Source organism: Phycodurus eques, chromosome 19 (assembly GCF_024500275.1).
Source record: "Phycodurus eques isolate BA_2022a chromosome 19, UOR_Pequ_1.1, whole genome shotgun sequence".
Taxonomy (NCBI): Eukaryota; Metazoa; Chordata; class Actinopteri; order Syngnathiformes; family Syngnathidae; genus Phycodurus; species Phycodurus eques.
This window is the reverse complement of record NC_084543.1, coordinates 9,026,921-9,047,275: the sequence shown is the minus strand read 5'-3', so window position 1 is coordinate 9,047,275 and position 20,355 is coordinate 9,026,921. Positions and strand designations below refer to the sequence as shown.

General features: G+C 41.0%; 1 protein-coding gene across 1 annotated transcript in view; it reads left to right on the top strand.

The window, feature by feature from the left end:
• Positions 1-15,031, top strand: part of LOC133417745 (ankyrin-3-like) — an 83,715-nt gene extending 68,684 nt beyond the window's left edge. The window contains 9 exon segments of the mRNA XM_061705815.1: positions 1,158-1,289; positions 1,369-1,512; positions 9,806-10,310; positions 10,482-10,581; positions 10,657-10,791; positions 11,420-11,503; positions 11,579-11,731; positions 12,960-13,030; positions 14,914-15,031. Of these exon segments, the coding sequence (XP_061561799.1) occupies positions 1,158-1,289; positions 1,369-1,512; positions 9,806-10,310; positions 10,482-10,581; positions 10,657-10,791; positions 11,420-11,503; positions 11,579-11,731; positions 12,960-13,004 (1,298 nt within the window). The 3' untranslated portion in view covers positions 13,005-13,030; positions 14,914-15,031.
• Positions 15,032-20,355: the final 5,324 nt, after the last annotated feature.

The window sequence follows — 20,355 nt, the reverse complement described above, 5'->3', positions numbered from 1 at the left end:
ACATTAACCATTTGTTTAATTTAAAATATATATACACAATTGTTGGTTTTACTACTTTTTCTAATTTATTATTAAAAATGAATCAATTAAATTATAGAATGAGAGCATAAACAATGAACAAAATACATTTTAATCACCTTTTTTGGGACAAGAAAAACAGCTAAATAAATGTAGTATTACATTTTTATTATTATTATTATTATTAAGTATTGCCGGACTCTTGAAGTGCTTGGTTGGCTGGATTAAAGAATGGAACGGTCGTAGTTTGCCAACCCCTTCTTTCCACTGTTCAGTTTGAATGAGTAGAAATGTAATCATGCTACTTCCATATTGTTTGTGTGCCAGACACACGAGGCAATCAGGGCGTGGTCCCCTCAGCCCAGCACTGCAGCATCAGCCCACGCTCCCTGCACGTGTGCGTGTATATGTGCACTGTGACAGGGGTTTGGGGGCGTGCCTGTCTGACCAGAGGGCCGGCAAACACTTCTGATGCATTTTTAATGTGCGCCAGCCAGTGGCAGTGCGGCAAACAACGTGAACAAATGTTATCTCCACCTTGAATTTACTGCCGGTTTTCATTTTAGTACCCATTGAGCTGCTCTGCAGGAGGACGAGCACAGATCATCAAATTAGACAGCTGACAGAGACACTTGACGTTTATGAATAGAAGCTCTTGCAAAGGTGGTCAAACTTAGGAATTTAACAATGCTCATCACCATCACAGATTTCAATTCAACAATTTGTTTTCGGGCAGGGTGATTCATCGATTTTATTGATTGTTTCTGGGTTTTTTTTGTTTGTTTTTGTTTTTTGCGAGGACGTTTTTTTTAGCGGCTTCTGTAGTTCAAAGTGCACCCGACTGTGGGGTTCGGTTTTCATTAACAGAATATCGTCGAATAAAATCGAAATATTTCTTAAAATCAATTATGCTAATTTTATCAAATTGTCTGAAATTTCGGTTTCCAGCTTTTCCTATAGTTGCACATCGTGATTTCGTTTACGACAGTAGACCGTTCCCACAGCGTTGACGCCAGCCAAATTTGTACATAAGTTGGAATGTGCCGTAGTAACTAATTAACACAGCAGTAAAGTCATAATTAAAGAAACTATTTGAAGAGTGATGATGATGTTGAATGATGTTGCCGAGTGTGTTGCAGAGCTGGCCCGGGAGCTGGACTTCTCCGTGGAGGAGATCGACTCTATCCGGTTGGAGAACCCGAACTCCCTGACGGCGCAGAGCTTCATGCTACTAAAGAAATGGGTGCACAGGGACAGTAAAAACGCCACAAGTAAGACAAGGGCGCTCTCGACAAAGTAATTGCGCCACCCAAAAAAAAGTTCTCATGATCCTTTGTCTCCTCTCTCCAGCGGACACTTTAACGGCGGTGCTGACTAAGATCAATCGGTTGGATATTGTGACTTTGCTGGAAGGGCCCATATTTGACTACGGTAACATTTCAGGCACTCGCTGCTTTGCCGATGATAACGCAGTAATCCCGGATCAGTCCGATGGTAAATCGTAGTCCACCCTAGCTCCTACACTCTTTACTCTCTCACGGCCTGATTTACTAAGATCCCAAATAGCGGGCGCTAAATTGCGTGTTCACTCGCTCTAACAGATTGGATGCGCTGTTGGCAGCAGGTGTAAAATTGGTGGAGGCCATCATATTTCAAAGAGTGTTTTGCGCTCGAGGTAACCCTGATAGTTTGCAACTATGGAAAATTTGTGACAGGAGCAAGTGCGAATGATGGACCAACTAATGGAATTGGAAGTGTTAGTGCAAGAGGCAAACACACATACAATGGTGCCTTGAGGTTCGACTGACCGGATTTCCGAGTTTTTCGATATAAGGCGCAAAAAAAAGTATATATTTTTTTTTTATTAAATTTTTTTTTTTTGCCGTTTGGGCAGTGAACTTTTTGCCGTTTGGGCAGTGAACTCAGCTCAATTCACATCACCACACGTCGCATTTTTGCAGATAGTGAGCAATTCTTCAAAAAAGAGGCTTGGAGCTGTTCATTACCACTCCCAGTTGTTTACTGTCAAACTAAACAAAACAAAGAGAATTACACATGTTTTTAAAACAAGCACACAACTTTGCCATCCATTGGCTTAATGCGAACACATAATGCAAAACGCTATAGATGGGCAAACAAATAACATCAATAGTGGCAGTTTTTAACCCTTTAAGCAAAGGATATTTGACCACAAATGGTGCATTAACACATTTATATGGACAATATAACACAAAACACAAAAAATGACTAATATCACTGCAGTTTACTGAGTCACTTACAGTAGTTGTGAAAGTCTTCGTTTGTATCTTCATGACTGTATTATACTGACCCCCAGCGGCCACATCATGCACACCTGTCGCAATGAATTAACTATAATGCTCAATTGCTGGAACGGATTAATGGCATTTCCATTCATTGAGGTATGAGTGTTTTTAGTTAGCAGCGTGGTCACGAAACAATTTAAACTTGTATCTCAAGACCGCACCGGATTACTGCTTTTGAGAAAATAAATCGATTGCTCTCTTAATTTGGGGGAAGCCAGCAACTGCATGAAAGCCATGCTGTTTTATTTAACTTGCCCAGATTGCAATGGCAATTGGAAGTACAGGTATGTGTCCATCCAACATTGCGTTTAAAACTTAAAAATGATATGACATGACTCCTTCTTGTGACTGGCTCCAAGTCAGCCCTTATGTCATTCAGAATCTTCAAAATTGCATTGCTGAATAAACAATACGTCAGGATAATTTCAAATTTTTTTACACAGAGTGGAAGGGTTCTCCATGCCACCTTTCATTTTGCCTTCGCTATGTTGGCTCCACTTTGCGTGTTGGTTTGCACCTGCCTTTCAGACGTGCTATTTAAAGGCGCAAAATCAGTCAGTGAAATTTGATAAATCACATTGCGTGTGCTGAATTAATCGATTTGCATATACTCCTCCCACAATGCGCAAAATAAACTACAAGGCAATTTAGCGCGTTTGGCAGACGCAGTTTCCACATCTGTTTGCGGGCGCAATCAAGTTTGCGCCCGTTTTTGCATGTGTGAACCTTTAGTAAATCAGGCCCTTCGTTTATCGCCTTTCCCTCCTTCACCGCTCCTCACCTGCTTTCTCTCTCTCTCTCTCTCTCTCTCTCATGCTGTCTCTCTCATGCTGTCTCTCTTACTCTCTCTCTCTCTCTCTCTCTCTCTCTCTGTCTCTCTCTCATGCTGTCTCTCTCATGCTGTCTCTTACTCTCTCTCTCTCTCTCTCTCTGTCTCTCTCTCTCTCTTTTACTCCCTCTCTCTCTCTCTGTCTCTCTCTCTCTCTCTCTCTCTCTCAGCCGGACACGCCCCAACCTCGCTAGTGCAGCCAATCACGCCGCCAGGTTCACTCCTTAGCTGCTGCTCCAGTCAAGCAAACAGCAAGGCTCTTTATTATGCTTAAACATGTGACACTTGAATCCTTAAATCAGACGTTAGAAGGCCACTGACGCGACGTTATATTTGCTTATTGGAAAATGTAGTACACAGGGTTGGCCAAAAGTAGTCTACAGGCGTTAGAATGTTTTGTAGAATTACTTTTCTAGGGTTTTTCCAGGCATCTTTTTCTTCCTGACCTTTATTTCTTCCTTCCGTCCCATAGTGAAACCTACTTTTTTTGCCTTTCTTATTTTGTTCGTGACTCTCCCCACTGCCTTTCTGACCTCCTTCTTGCCTTCCTTCCCCCTCAGACTGGCTTTTTTCTTCATCTTTTCATTCCTGACCTCCCTCCTTCTTTTTGCCCCTCCTTTCTTACTTCCTTGGATTTTTCCTCACTTCCCTCTTGCCCTCCTTCCTTCCTTTCTTTCCTCAGACTTGTTTTTATTTGTGCATCCTTATCTTTTAATGTTTTAAACTGTTTTCCTTCCTTCCTTCCTTCCTTCCTTCCTGACTTTCATCAAGCCCTCTTTTTAGTTTTCCATCATTCTTTCCTTTGCGTAAAACGACCTTTATACCTTCATTACTTCTGAACCAGTCCAATACTGCTTTAGAAAGGAGGGGGAAAAAAAGTTAATTTAAAAGGTTTATGCTTACTTTGGCCCACCCTGTATAATTAGTCTGCAACTGGCATAAAATGTTTGGTACTTTTATTTTATACAGGATATATATATATATATATATATATATATATATATAACAGCAACATATTTTTCATATTTAATCATTATTGAGAATTCTTAAAAGTTATTAAAACCTGGGCCATGTCAATTTTTGCATGAAGTGGCAAACAAAACAAGAATCGGCACTAGTTATTATTAATATTTACTTTATATAACACCTCTGGATGATTATTATGTTTTTAAAACACAAATCTAAATGCTCAGAGTCATCCTTCCTGCGTATTGAAGATTCATTGACATTACAGTGCAGGATTAAGATCACAATAATGATTAATATGAAATTGGTGTTGTGTGTTGATGCATGTTTTTGCTTTTGCTTTGTTTCTATGATTGGTGAGCAATGCTTTGGGCTAATGGAAGCGCACCTGTTTTTGTTTATGTTTGTAATACAGTAAACCTTGGTCATATTTCACAATTTTTAGGAGCGGAGTAGCTAGTGTTAGCCAGCTTTAGTCGGCCGGCTTGACAGCGAACAGCAGCGTGATTAAAGTAGCGTTCCAACAGGCAGGCGAAGCATCTTTTGATGCTGACACTGGAGAAAGCAGTGTGACAAACTTTTCAAGATGATGCAGAGAAAGGTCCAGATCGCTACTGGCAGTTCTGGTCATTATATAATCAACTGGGAAGGGTAGCTGCTCAACAATTAAAAACTCAAAAGGTTGACTTTTTTTCTCTCTGAAAAATAAGCAATTTGTCTGAAGATTTTTACTCCAAAATTAAATTTTTCTTCTTGGAAAAATGCTTTTTTCAAGGACTCTTTCAAGAAACGATAACCAATTTTAAAAACAATACCTCTATGATTGCTTCTTTTTAAAAATACAACTTTATTGTAGAAAATGTGCAACTATCTTTTAAAATACACTTTGTTTTGAGAAAACTTTTTATTTATTCTAAAAAATACACACATTTATTTTTGTGATTACTACTTTTTCTTGCAAAAATACAAATATTTAACATACATTTTTTTTCTAGAAAACTTATTTTAAAAAAAAAATTCTTGTAAGACTTTTACTTTTCTTTTAAAAAAAATTACTACTTTATTCTAGAAAAAGTTTTTTTTTCAAAACAAAGACAAAGCATCTTCTAGACAATACAACCTTTTTTTTTAAAATACAACCTCACCTTTTTTCTGGAAAGTGCACAACTTAAAATAGGATGCAACTTAATTCTTGTAAGATTACTATTTATGTCTACCCACAAATATGACTTTATTTAAAAAAAAAGACCTTTTATTTGTATTTTTTTTGGTTACAAAACCCCTTTTTAAAGTAAATTGAGCAATAGTTGAACAAACGTCATCTGGACTTTTCATTTTAAAACTAGTTCTCCACCAATTCGTTGTGTATATTTAATAAAATGATGAGATGATTATAAATTTTTTGGGTCGGCGTCCATTCCTCTTGGTTTTTCTCAATTTGCGGCAGGGCTCGTTCCCCGTCCCCTGCAAAGTGCATGAGTTTACTGTATTATTATTTTAAAAAGACATCATTCGTTTGCTTGCACTTTGCCTCTATCTTTCTCTCTTCCCTGTGGTTATAACATGATGGCGGCCGCGGCTGCTCTGCTGCCGACACGCCCCGCGGGGGAGACGTTTCAGACATTTTCGCAACTCAGCAACTACTGAGCCTTCAAATGGGACACGTCACATGACTTTTAAGATGGCTATTGTGGTCTGAAACGGGTCTCACGTGGAGGTCGGCAGTCAGGGGTGCGGCCGCGATGACTTAAAAGCACGCTGAGACTAACTCCTTAGACTAACTCTGACGCCTTTTCCGACACGCGTCGAAAAGACGTCGCCATTTTTTCCTCATCCCCTTAGAGTGTGTGAAGACGTCATCTCCTCGCTTCCTCCCAGCTTCATCCTCTCAGAGGCCGGCTCGCCTCCTCCTCCTCCTCCTCCTCAGACTAACTGCTGCAGAGTAGCTCTGAATCGGTGCCTTTTTCCCCCTCCTCCACTCGTCTGTTAGCCCCAAGATGAATTCCCATACAGCTGCGCTGCACTTGCCGTTATGTGTCCTCAGGGTGTCTTTCACTTTAATAGATGGTTGTCATTACCAAATGTAATACAGCAGTGGTTTTCGTTTATTCATTCTGACCAATTCCATTTATTTCAGGATACTGTTAAAGTATCATTAATGTAAGTATACTAGAATTATGTAATTAGTGGAACATAAATAATCGATTAAAGAAAAATACCATCAAACTGTCAGACAGCATCTAAGGCCTTTAGAAGAGCTTTTTTTGTTGTTGCTTTTTTTCAGTTTTGGCGATTTAAAATAATATATAATAAAATATAAAATCTATTTTATTAATAAATTGTATTTTTGTAATTTATTCCACAATTGTGGATTGAATTTGGGTTCAGATGTACACATAATCAAAATATAAAAATAAATGAAACAAATATATAACCATGACAACTGCAGACAGCACGCAATTAAGGCCTTTATGAGAGCATCTTTTCATTATTTTAAAAAATAATATAAAGTATATAATATAAAATGTAATATATTAATATACTGCATTATATTGTATTTATATATAAAATATTTCAAATATATTTTATTGTGTTTTTTTTTAATTTTCATAATGCAGTATTGTCGTAATATAATTATTTTTTCTATGTATTGTGCAAATGTGTATTGAATTGGGGTACAAATTTGCATAAGTTCGGGTAAAAAACTTTTAGGAATCTTTTTGGGAGAGGAGGCCTTTTTTGCATTTTATATATCATAATATCATATTATGTTATATATAAAGGTTTTTGTTGTTCAAATATTATGATAAATTACAATATGAATTTTAAAATATATTTCAAAATAGATGATATTGTATTCAAAAAACATGATACAAATATGTATTGAATTGGGTTTAACGTTCATAAACAAATGCAAAGAAAATACTATATCGTGCAATATATTATAAACAATACGATGAAAAAAACCTGCTCTTTTGCAAGCGTGCAATAAAGGTCTCCTTTATTAAAAAAAACGCTGTTCCTCTGCATTGAACGACAAACTCATGAAGCTTGTTTGGCTGCAGTTCGTGGACACAATGTCGTTGGTTTGATGTACTTAGGGGGCATAAATGTGAGTGCAGTCGCATTTAAGAGCAACTGGAAAATCGAAAACTCCTCAAACTTGTCAGTATGTGAGCACCGGATCCCAAGTCTTTTTGACGACTCAGCGGTCACATGATCGAACATTCATCCGTCACTTCCTGTTTGTGTGCGGTCTTTTCATTAAGTTTTTAGCATTCATGTTTTTTGTTTGTCTGTTGTTTGTGTGTTTTTTTTTTTTTTTTTTTGTGTGTTGTGTTTGTGTGCTGCTTTAACTCAGCTCCGAAACCTCTCAGATCACCCGCGCTCGCCCCGTGTCCCCAAACGCCTCACGCTGACGTCCCCGCAACTTCTTCCTCTCAAAATATCCCTGCCGCCGCCTCTCCCTTCTTCTCCTCCCCTCCCTCGCCTCCCTCCTTCTTCCGCTTCCCCTCGCCCCCCGCCTCCCCGCCCGTCTACCTCCTCCCCGTCGCTCCGGTTCTGCCCCACCTGGACGAGCTCCCCTACTCCCCCCCGCTGCCCTCCTCCCCCTGCAGCCCCCTCGGGTGCTCTTTTTCTTTCTCTCGCCCTCCTCCCGCCTTCTCCTTCCCTTCACCTCCTCCCCCTTTCTCCTCATCCTATCCCTCACCTCCTCCCCCTTTCTCCTCCTTCTCTCCTCCTCCTCCTCTCCCTGCTTCTTCCTCCCCGCAATCCCCCCTCCCTCCAGGCATCCCTACTCACTTCAAACGTGACCGTTCCGTCCCCGAAGTTTACATTTAGACCATATTTGCCCACTAAACCAATCCGCTAAGCCACCTGTATGCTAATGGAGTCGTTCAGCGCAAATCAGGCACCCCCTTTTATCGATTAAAAAAGCAACAACAACAAAAAAAGAACCACTTTCACATCAAAATTTGACCATCTTATTGCAGGATGTACACGCACACACACACACAAATATGACATTTATTCCCATCCTGAACCACAGCTGACCTTAGCGAGGCTACAAGGCGTCCCTGATTTGCTCGCTAGCGCGCCTGCTTACGAATGGAGTTATTGTGTACAGATCGGGCAATTGCTTGTATCTAAAACGCCAACTAAATAACAACCACTCTAACCTAAAGCAGTCTTTCTTCAATCTTTATTGAGCCAAGGCACATTTTTTGAAAAGCTCTCATGGCACAGCACCAAACAAATGTTCCTAAAAGTATGGTCTCAATTTACTCACAAATGTACTTACCCAGTATGAAATGTGGGCCTGCTAAGTTGAACGCAAAGCTATGATTCTGTTGTATGATTGGCAACAGGTGGGTCAACAGGTTATTTGTATCTTCTGTCACCGAGTGGAAGAGCATTTAATTGTTCTGCCTGTCACTATATGTCACTGGCAAAGATACAGTAGATGAACAAATGTATATTATTTGTAGTAAATATCTATCCATTTTTTGTGCCAGTTAAGTGTAACTGGATCATTTCCTGCGGCACACCCGACGAGCTCCCACGGCACATAATGCGGCGCCATAGTGGTTGGAAATGACTCACCGAAGGTACCACAAAGTACCTGGTGTATATTTCGTCAACGTACCCCAGGATTCAAGAATTATAGACATATTTTGGCATGAATATTTCTTTCCATAGAGAAATTGTCTCATTTTGGGGACAGATCAGATATAAATCTAGACCGGATTTGCTCGCTAATCCAATCCCAAACCCCTTTTATCTAAACACAAAAACAATAACAAACAACCACTTTCACAACAAAAATGTGACTTTTCGAGGGGACTTACAAAGCAACTGAATGTATGTATGTAAATTAGGTGTGAAGTCGTTGTACTGTCTCTTTAATTTCTGTTTCCATCTTGTGGCGAGCTGCTTCTGAAGTCACACACACAAATGTGGCATTTCTACTCACAGATGCGAATATTACTCCCATAAAGCACCTCGACTCATTGGAACTAACCGTAGCAGGGCTACAAACTAAAATGTGTCCTATTCCGGGATCTTGTAGGGTGGTATTGCCTTCATAGACACCTTCGAAGGTTGCGTAACGTCACACATTTTGACAAAGGTTTGATGCTTTTAAGGTACTGCGGTGTACTTGTGCCTTTCTTTTTACAGCACTTTTTTTTTTTTTTTGCCATGGTCAGCACAGTAACCAATTTTACATATACTTTTAACATTTATTTTCTTTAGTAGTTATATTTAAATTAGTTATAAGTACATTTAAAAAGGGAATGAATTAATTGATGAATTGCTTAATTGGAAATAATTTAAACCATTTTTACATATATATTTACATATTTTTAAAAGTATTTTTTTTTAATTAAAATTAATAAAAAAACTATTTTAGATACACTATTCTTAAAGTTTGGGGTCATCAGACAATTTAGTGTTTTCCATGAAATCTGCTCGCCCCTGCCAACCAGTGTGTAAGGGGCTCACGACGTGCTTTGTGTGGCTTTTGAACAAGTGTCGCCTCTTCCGTCCCATCATTTCATCACCTCCATCGCTCTTTCCTCCCTCATTTCTTCCCGTCTTCCGATCCTCCCTGCGCCAACCCCCCCCCCCCCCCCATGCTAACCCTGCTGTCCTCCTGCCATTCACGCAGGATACCACCAAGTAGACGCGGAGCTGCAAACCCCCACTGTACTCCACTGCGCTCCCCCCACCCTGCTGCATTCCGATGACTTTTTGCGTGACGGCGAAGCCGGCGGTGGTGTAGTAGAGCCCCCTAGCAGGCCTAGTGAGCTCCCCCTGGTTCGCGAACCACCCCTGGTGCGCATGGAGGACACCAGCGAGTCGCCCGACAATGACAGGAGGGCGGCCAAGCGGCGGGCCATGTTCGAGGGCGCTTACGCACCCTACGAGAGGCAGGGAGGGTGCCACGAAGAGGAGGAGGATGAGGAAGAAATGACCCAGGAGAGGCTGCAGAGTCTCCTGGAGGACATCAAGCTGGAGGAGGAAGGCCTGGAGGACGAGGAGATGACGGAGGAGAAGGTGCATGCCATCCTGGAGCAAGTGCGGCAGGCAGAAAAAGACTTGTGTTCGCTTCCAGGCTGGAGAGGAGGTGACGCAGAGACGGTGGAGCTCGGACCCGCCTCCGAGGAGGGCAGGTACGGACGCTGCATGCTAAATTAATGCTACCTAAGGGAATAAAATTCCTGTCTGTGTCCATCTATACTGTCTGTCTGTTGTGATATAGACTCTCTGTATATTACGGGTTTTCACCCATAGCGGGTGGGTCTGAAACGTACCACTGTACTTTACATCTCTTTCTCTCTCAGTCCTGATAGTCTGGCCGATTCACTGGAACAACCACCGGCTCGGAGCAGCAAAAAAGAAGAAGAGGAGCAAGGCGGCGATCGGTCAGCTCGCAGAGTCCAGGTGAGAGAACGCCACGTGAGAAGCTCCAAATGTCTTGTGGAGCGTCGCTGAACGCTTTTAAAATGTCGCTCGTAGTGGGCACAAAATGTCCAGTGTGAGCGTGTCTTTGATGATGATGAGGAGGAGGAAGAGGTGGAGGAGGAAGAGTCCAGCTCCGAGGAGGAGACCACCGTGACCACCAGGGTTTTTCGCAGGCGGGTTATACTGAAGGTGTGTGACCGCTGCTGTGCGGTGTGTGCAGTGCAGTGCGTGGAGAATAACTAGCGGGGGCGCTCTAAGCAGCATGGTTAGCTTAGCAACGGGACGCTAGCGGCTTGTTGCTTGTGTTTGACGATGAGAAGAATACGCTGGACCATCTGGAGCATTGCAATGTGTCATTGCGTGACCAAATTTGGACTTTTTCCTCCGTGTGTGGCCAAATTTGGGTTTGCTGTGCTGTGTCCACATATAAACCCATATTTTCGAACATATCTCCAGTACAATCACAAAGTAGGAGTTTTTTTTTTTTTTTTTTTAACTCATCCTTTTTTTTAAAGTCATCCTTCAGGTGCACCTTTGCTTTGAAAGCAGTTGTATTGCCATCACCGTCTAGTTAATTATCCGAATGCGCCAAGCTGCAAACGTTTTGCAAGAACCAAAACCAGCATTTGCGTGTGGATGAAAGGCAAAGACTTTTTGACAAAATCTGTGTACGTGGAATCATGGCTCTAGTTAGAATTTTATTTTTCTTATTACACATTTGGAAAAAAGACATTTGTGTTGGTGTGGCGACTAAGAGTCTCAACGCATGCGTTGAACTTCTTTCTGACCCGTGCGTCCTCCCCCCCGGCTCCTTCAGGGAGAGGAGGCCCGCAACGTTCCCGGAGAGTCCGTGACGGAGGAGCAGTTCACTGACAGCGACGGCAATCTGGTCACCCGAAAAGTAACCTAACCGCCTCATCTTTGTACTCCACACGCACGTACGTCCCTGTCGTCACCCTGCCGTCTATACGCGTAGGTGATCAGAAAGGTGGTGCGGCGCGTGGTGGGTTCGGCGCGGAAGGAAGCGGTCGCCGAGGAAGGGGGCGCCGCTGTCGCCGTAGCGCCGAGCGGTGGCGCAGGAGGGGGGAAGGGCAAGAGGCGGGGCAAGCGCTCCCGGCAGGGCCACAAGGTTGCCGTAGTCGTTTAACTTTTTGTGTGTGTCAGACTACAAGTTCATGCACTAGGAATATTGGGCTTTCGGGTTCATTATTTTAGGATGAACCTAAAATGCACTATAACCTTCACAGATTAACCTAATTTGACCTCCTCTAAACTTTTTAATGTGCATCCAACTGTTCAATATTACTTGCTGTTCTCTAGCATGGAGCTGAATGGGAAAATTTACATGCACCTCTATGTCTCTCTGATCTGTGTTGCACCTAGGGATACACCAAAGTATCAGTACAAGTACTCGCTGATACCACGTACTGATAATCCACGGAAAGCGGAGTTCATCATCCAGTTTACAAAGCATTTGCAGTCAACTTTAATGTTGTCATCTCAATATGCCTTAAAGTATCTCTACACGGATGACTTGGCTTCTGCTCGACCTGCCGGCTTGGAAAGTGGTCTTGGTGTCATAGTATCGGACATTTTTATGAGTACACAGTAGCAACACAGATTCCGTTCACCAGTGAAGGTTACAGCACGTTTTAGGTTCATCCTGAAATTTCACCCGAAAGCCAAATATCCCTCTTTTTGTGAGTCGTGAGTATATCTGTGGCTAGCAATGCATTGTTCATCACTGCCAGCAGGTGGCGACAGATTGCAATAAGACAGTCTTGCGACGTCTTTCAGAAGTGTTTTTGTGATGTGGTTGTTGTGTGTGTCGGGTTAATTTGAAACTTGTGTCTGTTATGCTCGCTATGCAAATAGCGTAGTGGCATCCCTGCAGTGTTATGCTGTTGTGCGTTATTTCTGTTAACTAAACTAACATACAACTAGGGCAGGGCGATTGATTGACGTTTTCTTTAGCGAGTCCCGTCATTCAAGATGTTATATGAAGCAAAATCGCCCAGCTCTATTAGGTGCCAAGATAACGTTGAAGCTTGTAGGTGTCTGTTTTACAAACAATGCTCATAGCATAGCAGTGTCTCTGCAGTGCTGTTGTTGTGCTTTTCCTCTGTGATTTAAAGCAACGAACAACCTGCCGTGGAAAATGTATTACTAACAGTTTGAAAATGTAACCTTATTCCGTCTGTTGCGCTAATGCACCTACATGAGCGGCATTGGCTTCTATCTCGGTGTCAGGTGACGTCGAGCCCAACCGTGACAAAAACGCTGAATTGTCTTTTTTTTGTGTGTTTTTTTTTTTTTTTCCTGTCTCTGATCGGGGCTCGCTGGTTCCTGCTGCTCAGCCGGGAAATGGGAGCAACAAACAGGGAAGGAAGAGTCACTCGTAACGGCAGCAACTCCTGACGCACACCTGGTAGGCTGGCCAAAAATAAATTAAGCTTTCCATATTTAAGTTATATAATGAACGTTTAACCCAGTGGTAGGCAAGTATGGTTAGTGGGCCATATGCAGCTTGCTCTGTTGTTTAATGTGGCCCACTGAAAGTTTCCATTATCATGAGTCCTGTAAATATTTGTTGTATTAATTTAGCCATTTATTTATTTATTTGAAGAATTGGCCATTTGATTTATTGTAAATAAAAAATACTATTAAAATAAAAAAATTTACATGCGCCTTAAACATTTTATTGTACTTTAAATGATTGATTAATTAAATGTAATTACATTAGTTATAATAATAAAATAAAAATGGAAGACAATTATTTTTCATTAAAAGAAACAATTTTACATGAACATTTAACAAATATTCAATATTAATATTTTATTAAATAATTAGTTAATTGTAGTCGAATTAATTATAAAAATACATTGTAAAATAGAATGAATTGTTGCCTTAAAATAAACAATTTTACATTATTGATTTAACAATTTTTCATTTTCTTTATGAAATAATTGATTCATTCTTTATAATTAAATCCATCTTTCCATTTTCCGTACCGCTTATCCTCACTCAGGTTGCGAGAGTGCTGGAGCCTATCCCAGCTATCTTCGGGTGAGAGGCGGGCTACACCCTGAACTGGTCGCCAGCCAATCGCAGGACACATATAAACGAACGACCCTTCGCACTCACATTCACACCTACGGGCAATTAACCTACAATGCATGTTTTCGGGATGTGGATGTGGGAGGAAACCGGAGTACCCAGAAAAAACCCACGCAGGCACAAGGAGAACATGTAAACTTCACACCAGTCGCCCACCATTCATTCATTCATTCATCTTCCATCCCGCTTATCCTCACGCGGGTCGGGGGCGTGCTGGAGCCTATCCCAGCTATCTTGGGGCGAGAGGCGGGGTACACCCCGAACTGGCCGCCAGCCAATCAGTCGCCCACCATGCTACCTATAATTAAATCAGTTCTAAAAAATAAAATAGAACAACGAGGTTGAATGTTTTTACTAAATTAACAATGTTCCATGTACATAACATTTTTTTATGTATTTTATCAAATGATTAATTTTAGGCAAATTAGTTTGAAAAAACGAAAATGATTTAAAATTTTACGTGTACATTTAAATTTTCGTGTGTTATTGAGTAATTTATTAATTAATTATTAGTAAATAGTTATAAAAATGCGGCACTGTGGACGACTGGTTAGAGCGTCAGCCTCACAGCCCGGGTTCAATCCCCTGGCCCCCGCCTGTGTGGAGTTTGCATGTTCTCCCCGTGCCTGCGTGGGTTTTCTCCGGGCACTCCGGTTTCCTCCCACATCCCCAAAACAGGCATGAATTGGAGACTCTAAATTGCCCGTAGGTGTGAATGTGAGTACGAATGGTTGTTTGTTCCTATGTGCCCTGCGATTGGCTGGCAACCAGTTCAGGGTGTACCCCGCCTCCTGCCCGATAACAGCTGGGATAGGCTCCAGCACGCCCGTGACCCTGGTGAGGAGAAGCGGCTCGGAAAATGGATAGATGGATAGTTATAAAAATAATGAACATGTAATTCATTATTTTATTAAAATAAACAATTTCACATAAATATTTAACAATTATCTATTCGATTAAATACATGGTTGATTATAATTAATTTGTAATAAGTAATAACATTACATAATGGGAATGAATTATTATTAAAATTTTTAATTTTTTTTAATTTTGTGCAGCTTTAGAGGCAGCGTTCTTCTCAAAACGTTGGTGGAAAAATCCGAATTATGAAGGGTCTGCTGTAGCGGATTGAAAGACAAATCCCAGCATCCTTTGCTGGTCCTGTTATTTGTTTTTTCTTGCCTTCTCCAACAGTTGCCGGTCCGCTGCCCGTGATGTGACCACACACACATCCACCACACTCGAGCTGGGAGGGAAAAAGGACCAACGGGCAGCGTCCGGTCACATACAACAATGGCACGTTTTGTTTTTTTGTTGTTGTTTTTTTTAACCCTGAGCAAGACAAAAACTTTAATTTGGCAAGAGCAAGCATGTCGACACAACAGAAGAAACTTTTTCCCGGACGGTCGGGAGATGAAAAACGGGAGGCTCGCAGATGCTCTCGTCTTCGCTGTGACCAGACGTCGCAGAACGAGAACCACAGATTAGCCGGACGCCTTATTTGGTCTTGTTTCCTCCTGGAACCTGACCTGGTGGTGATGATTTCTTTTTTTAAACGAGTGTACGTGCATAAATGGCACCGGATGAAACAATCAGTCGCTTCACAACTCGTTTATGCACCGATTGGAAGCTCGGACCCCACGAAAAACAACAAGCGTGAATGGAAAGAAACTTCTCCTCTGCTGTGTGTGTGGGTGTGGGTGTGGGTGTGGGTGTGGGTGGGTGGGTGCGTGGACTGCATGTGACGCCACTTTTGTTTTTTAATTCCAGTTTGTCTCCCCTCGCCTAATCCAAAGCACTGGAATTCACTTGGAGATACTGCGGCATCTAGCACATACTTTGTCTTTGCAATAATAATAATAATGATGATGATAATAATAATAATAATAATAATGCAAGGCTTCATTCTTGTGCTTCACGTGAAGATGCATCAGGCTTTTCAAACTGGACTGTTTTTATTTGGATTTTCCACTATCCATCCGTTTTCTATAGCGCTTGTTCTCATTTGGGTAATTTGAGTTGATCCCAGCTGACTTTGGGGCGAGAGGCGTGGTACACACTGGACCGGTCGCTTGCCAATCGCGGGGCATATAGACAACCGTTCACCCTCACGTTCACACCTATGGACAATTTGTCTTCAATGAAGCTAACATGCATGTACAGTATTTTGGAATGTGGGAGGAAGCCGGGGTACCCGGAGTAAATCAACGCAAGCACGGGTAGGACATGCAAACTGCACAGATTCGAACCCCGAACTTCAGAACTGTGAGGCAGATGTAACCACTTGTCTACCATGCTGCCCTATCTGATATATTTTTTTTAATTTAATTAACACAAGAACAGATAATCACATTTTTACCTGCATACTCCAAATGTACGGCCTTTTACTGGGACTTTAACACTGTTTAAAAAAAAAAAATCACATTAAATATTCCTGCGTGAAGCTTTTATTATTCTTTTTTTTTTTAATGCATATGAAAAGCCTCTTTAACCTTCCCTGACGATTGATGAATCAACATGTATGACACAACGAACATAGGCTACACTGGACGATCCGAGACGTTATTTAAGCCGAACAAAAATAAATTGTGTTCAAATGGAAACCTCTGTTGATGTTTTTTTGCTCATTTTAGTTCAGCGGACACATCTTTCTTTATGGACCCCAAAACATGTCAAAAACCTCGGTTTTTACCGCCTGGGTCACTGGGTCCCTTCCTCATAGGATGTAGCATCGCATTCCCTTTCCACATAGAAATAAAATTCAACCACTATGTCATGTTATTGTTGTCAAATGCTGTTATACTGTTACTATTCTCTGTTGTTGTTGTTTTTTGCTCTGTTCTTTTTTCTCTCTGTCCCCTCTCGAACCTCAATCAGTCCAACTGCATTTCTAATAAAATGTCCATCCCAGTGCAAATAACACTGTTCCGCCAAAAACAAAAAAAGGCACACAGAGCCACAATACTGCATGACTAAGCACCCGAACAGGACAGGTTGGGGAGAAAAAAACAAAAAACATCACTTTTGCTCAAAGGTCTAATTTAACCACCTGTTTATTATTGTGGTTATAGTTTACAATTAAAAATTACAGCTTGTGAATCAATCAATACTTTATTTGTATAGCAACGTTCTTACAACACAAAGTGCTTCACAGAACAGGTCATGTTTTTACACTAGATAAATGAATATATATAATATGATAATAAATTTGTTAAAACTAGCAATACCAAAATATATGATGATATTCGACTATTACATAGTATATAATAATCTATCTCAATAAATAAGATACCAATAGATAAAACATGATGTACAATCGAACTGGAGTAACCTAAAAAAAACTATGCTAAATTGGTTGAATAACGATTAAGTAAAACTAAGATAAATAGTAGGTATAAAACGAGACAGGCATAATCACTTAATACACAAAATGTGAGACGAGACAATGTAAAAGGAAGGGAAGTGGGAAATATGGAGCGTATCGTCGACATCTAGTGCACAGAAAATGGAACTACAGCATAATGCTCAAGGGGTTTCACAGTAATACACGTCTGCGCATGCGTACGCAGCATTGCGCGTGTAGTACCTCTTGCCCACCTCGGGTGGCGTGCGAGTGTTTTCTGTCACTAGTTTGCCATAGAAGAGTAGCAATTTCAAGCTAGTGGTGAGTAAACTACAATAAGACCACTTTTTACACCTCAGGTGATTTTTGCTGGCTAGTTGGACTTTAAACGTGTTCCAATGTGGACTCTTCGGATGTTGTCGCACCGGTAAGTTGTCTTTGTTATTGTTTGTACACACACAACAACTATACGCGTATTTCAAGCATAATAATGATGGCGTGGCTCGACGTTAACGTTTACGTGTGTGACATCAATACGCCTATACATGTGGAATAAGGCAAATAATAAATGTTGGCAAAAAGCCTATAATGATGACATTTAAACGTGGCCAGGTGTTCCGGAGCAGCTATCAACTTGTATCAAGTCTTAATCTGCGGAATGCAGTTTAAACATGAGTCATTGGTGCCACCTATCGAACAGGAGGACGAACTGACTGATGCTCAATGCGTGCCCAAACCTGCATGAAAAGTTAGCCCGCATTAATGATCGGTCAAATATTAGTTTGAAAATGTGTACAAAATGATAATTACGTTATTGAAAACAAGTTGTGCGTTTTGGTTTTCCCCCTTGTTTTTAATTTTATTTCTTGTGATACAAAAGCTATGAAACCGTTTTTCCCCTGCCACAGCAAGAAAATGTTTTTCTTTATATATAATGTGAAAATAAATGCTTCCTCTTGGAAAAAAAAAATAACACGTCAAAACTTATGTAAACATGCTAATTGATACATACACTCATGCATTTTAAATGTCAACAATTTCACTTCATAAAAGGAGCCGTCGAACTGCTTGGCTCGACTCTCGTAACCTTTTCTCATGCAGAACTGTACAGGTGACCTCGTCCAAATATTTGTGGCTTGGGATCATGTCAGAAGTTTCCAACATGGTGATAAATTACTGCTTTTGCAATGTATAAATGGACACAGTGTCTTTGACCATGTTGAGCACGATTGACTCCATTTTTGTCTTCCAACAGCCTTCGTTCTTGTTATATGAAAAACAATGTGAAAATGATTCCTGCCATGTTGTCTGTTCTATAGCAGAAATTAATGTCGCTTTAAAAAAAAAAAAAGTTACTCGCGGGGTCTAGAACGTTGCCTAGTTGGCAACACTGACTGTGCTTTCATAGCTCCTTTCTCTTCACAGCCAGATTGTTAGTGTCAGCTGTGCACATCAGCGAGGATTTAATTAAAAAAGAAATCCTGAGTAATCCACTTAAGATAATCAATCAAATCAACTACTTGGCCTACTTCATTGTATGTAAATTTTTTCCCCCAGTCTATATGTCATATAATCAAATATTAACCTGTGCTTGACTGACGTTCACAAACGTGAACGTCGTTACTCAACATGTTGCTCTTGTGTTTGGGAAAGCACAATCTAGCAAAAATTGAGTGTCTGACCTGCAACACTGCCCTTTTGCACTCCGGCCCACATAAAGTGTGTGGTGACGTGCGCACCGATGTCATTGCAGGAGGTCGGGGCTAAAGGCCAGGGATGGTTTGCTGGCCTTTTGAGGTCATCTACTTTGTGTTCCATAAAGGTTTATGGATAAAAGAGGACATATTACATGACCAAATTGTTCTTGTTTCCCAAAACGAGACAATTGCAATCTCACTATCATCATATTGTACCTGATGTCCGTCCCTTGTTCTTTGCACTCTAGATTCTGAGGAACTGACAGACTATCGGCCTACAAATGCTATCACTGAGCGGTCATTGTGGTTTAGTTTGACGTTTACAGTGTGGTCAGTCAGTGAAGCAAACATCAGATTACAAGCAGGACTCTGGGGTATTTATTATTTGTGGCAGGGAAGGACATCATGCCCTATATATATATATATATATATATATATATATATAATTTATTTATTTTTTTGTGGACAAAACATGCACAGCAAGGTGCTTGAGTGTTTAGCTTGTCTGCCTCACAGCTCTTGGGTTCGGGGTTCGAATGTCGGCTCCCGCCTTCCTCAGTGGAGTCTTCCAGTGCTTGCATGGGATTTCTCAGAGTACTCTGGTTTCCTCCCACATTCCCAAAACTTGCATGTTAGCTTCATTGAATCCTCTAAATTGTCCATAAGTGTGAATGTGAGTGTGAATAGTTGTTTGTCTATATGTTCCCCGCGATTGGCTGGTGACCAATTCAGGGTGTACCATAAACTCCCACTATTCTTGATTATTGTTATTGACACCCTCCCAAAAATGTTCATAAGCCTATATTAATAATTTGAACTGTAAATATACCACTGACTACTGTATAATCCCAATTGACTTTAATATCATTTCTAACTCTTGATTCACTGATGGTGTAGTGGTACATTCGCCTGACTTCGGTGCAGGCAGTGTAGGTTCAGTTCTCACTCAGTGACGGTGTGAATGTGAGTGCGAATGGTTGTCCGTGTCTATATGTGCCCTGCGACTGACTGGCGACCAGTTCAGGTTGTAGTCCGCCTTTCGCCCGAAGTCGGCTGGGATAGGCTCCAGCACCCCGCGACCTGACCAGGTTAAGTGGTATTGAGAATGGATGGATGGATCATTTCAAACTCATTTTACTACTTTACCCTTAAAAATAAATGCCTTACAGATTATTTGATTTACAAGAAAGAAAGAGCAGAAAAATAATCAAAAAGATGAGGATAGGTTTCAACGAAGAAAATGCAAGTAAGCGAATTTGTGAATAGCACATCATGATTAAGTGCGGTTTCACTGTACACCACCTCTCACCCAAAGTGAACTGCACAGACTAGCTCTCCAGTGACCCTAATAAGAACAAGCATTATAGAAAATATGGACGGATGAACAAAACACATCAGACATATGATGATAATGATGTTACTTATATGAAGGTTCTGCAGTGGTTCTGGAGGATGAGAGGGTAAATCGTGCCACTCAGTGACATCACAGGAACATACAAGATCACCCTTCAGGTGTCATGTTTTCAACATTTTATTAAAAATAGTCAAAAATACTCACTGTCATATTGAAAAATGCAGCCTGACAGTTAATATAAC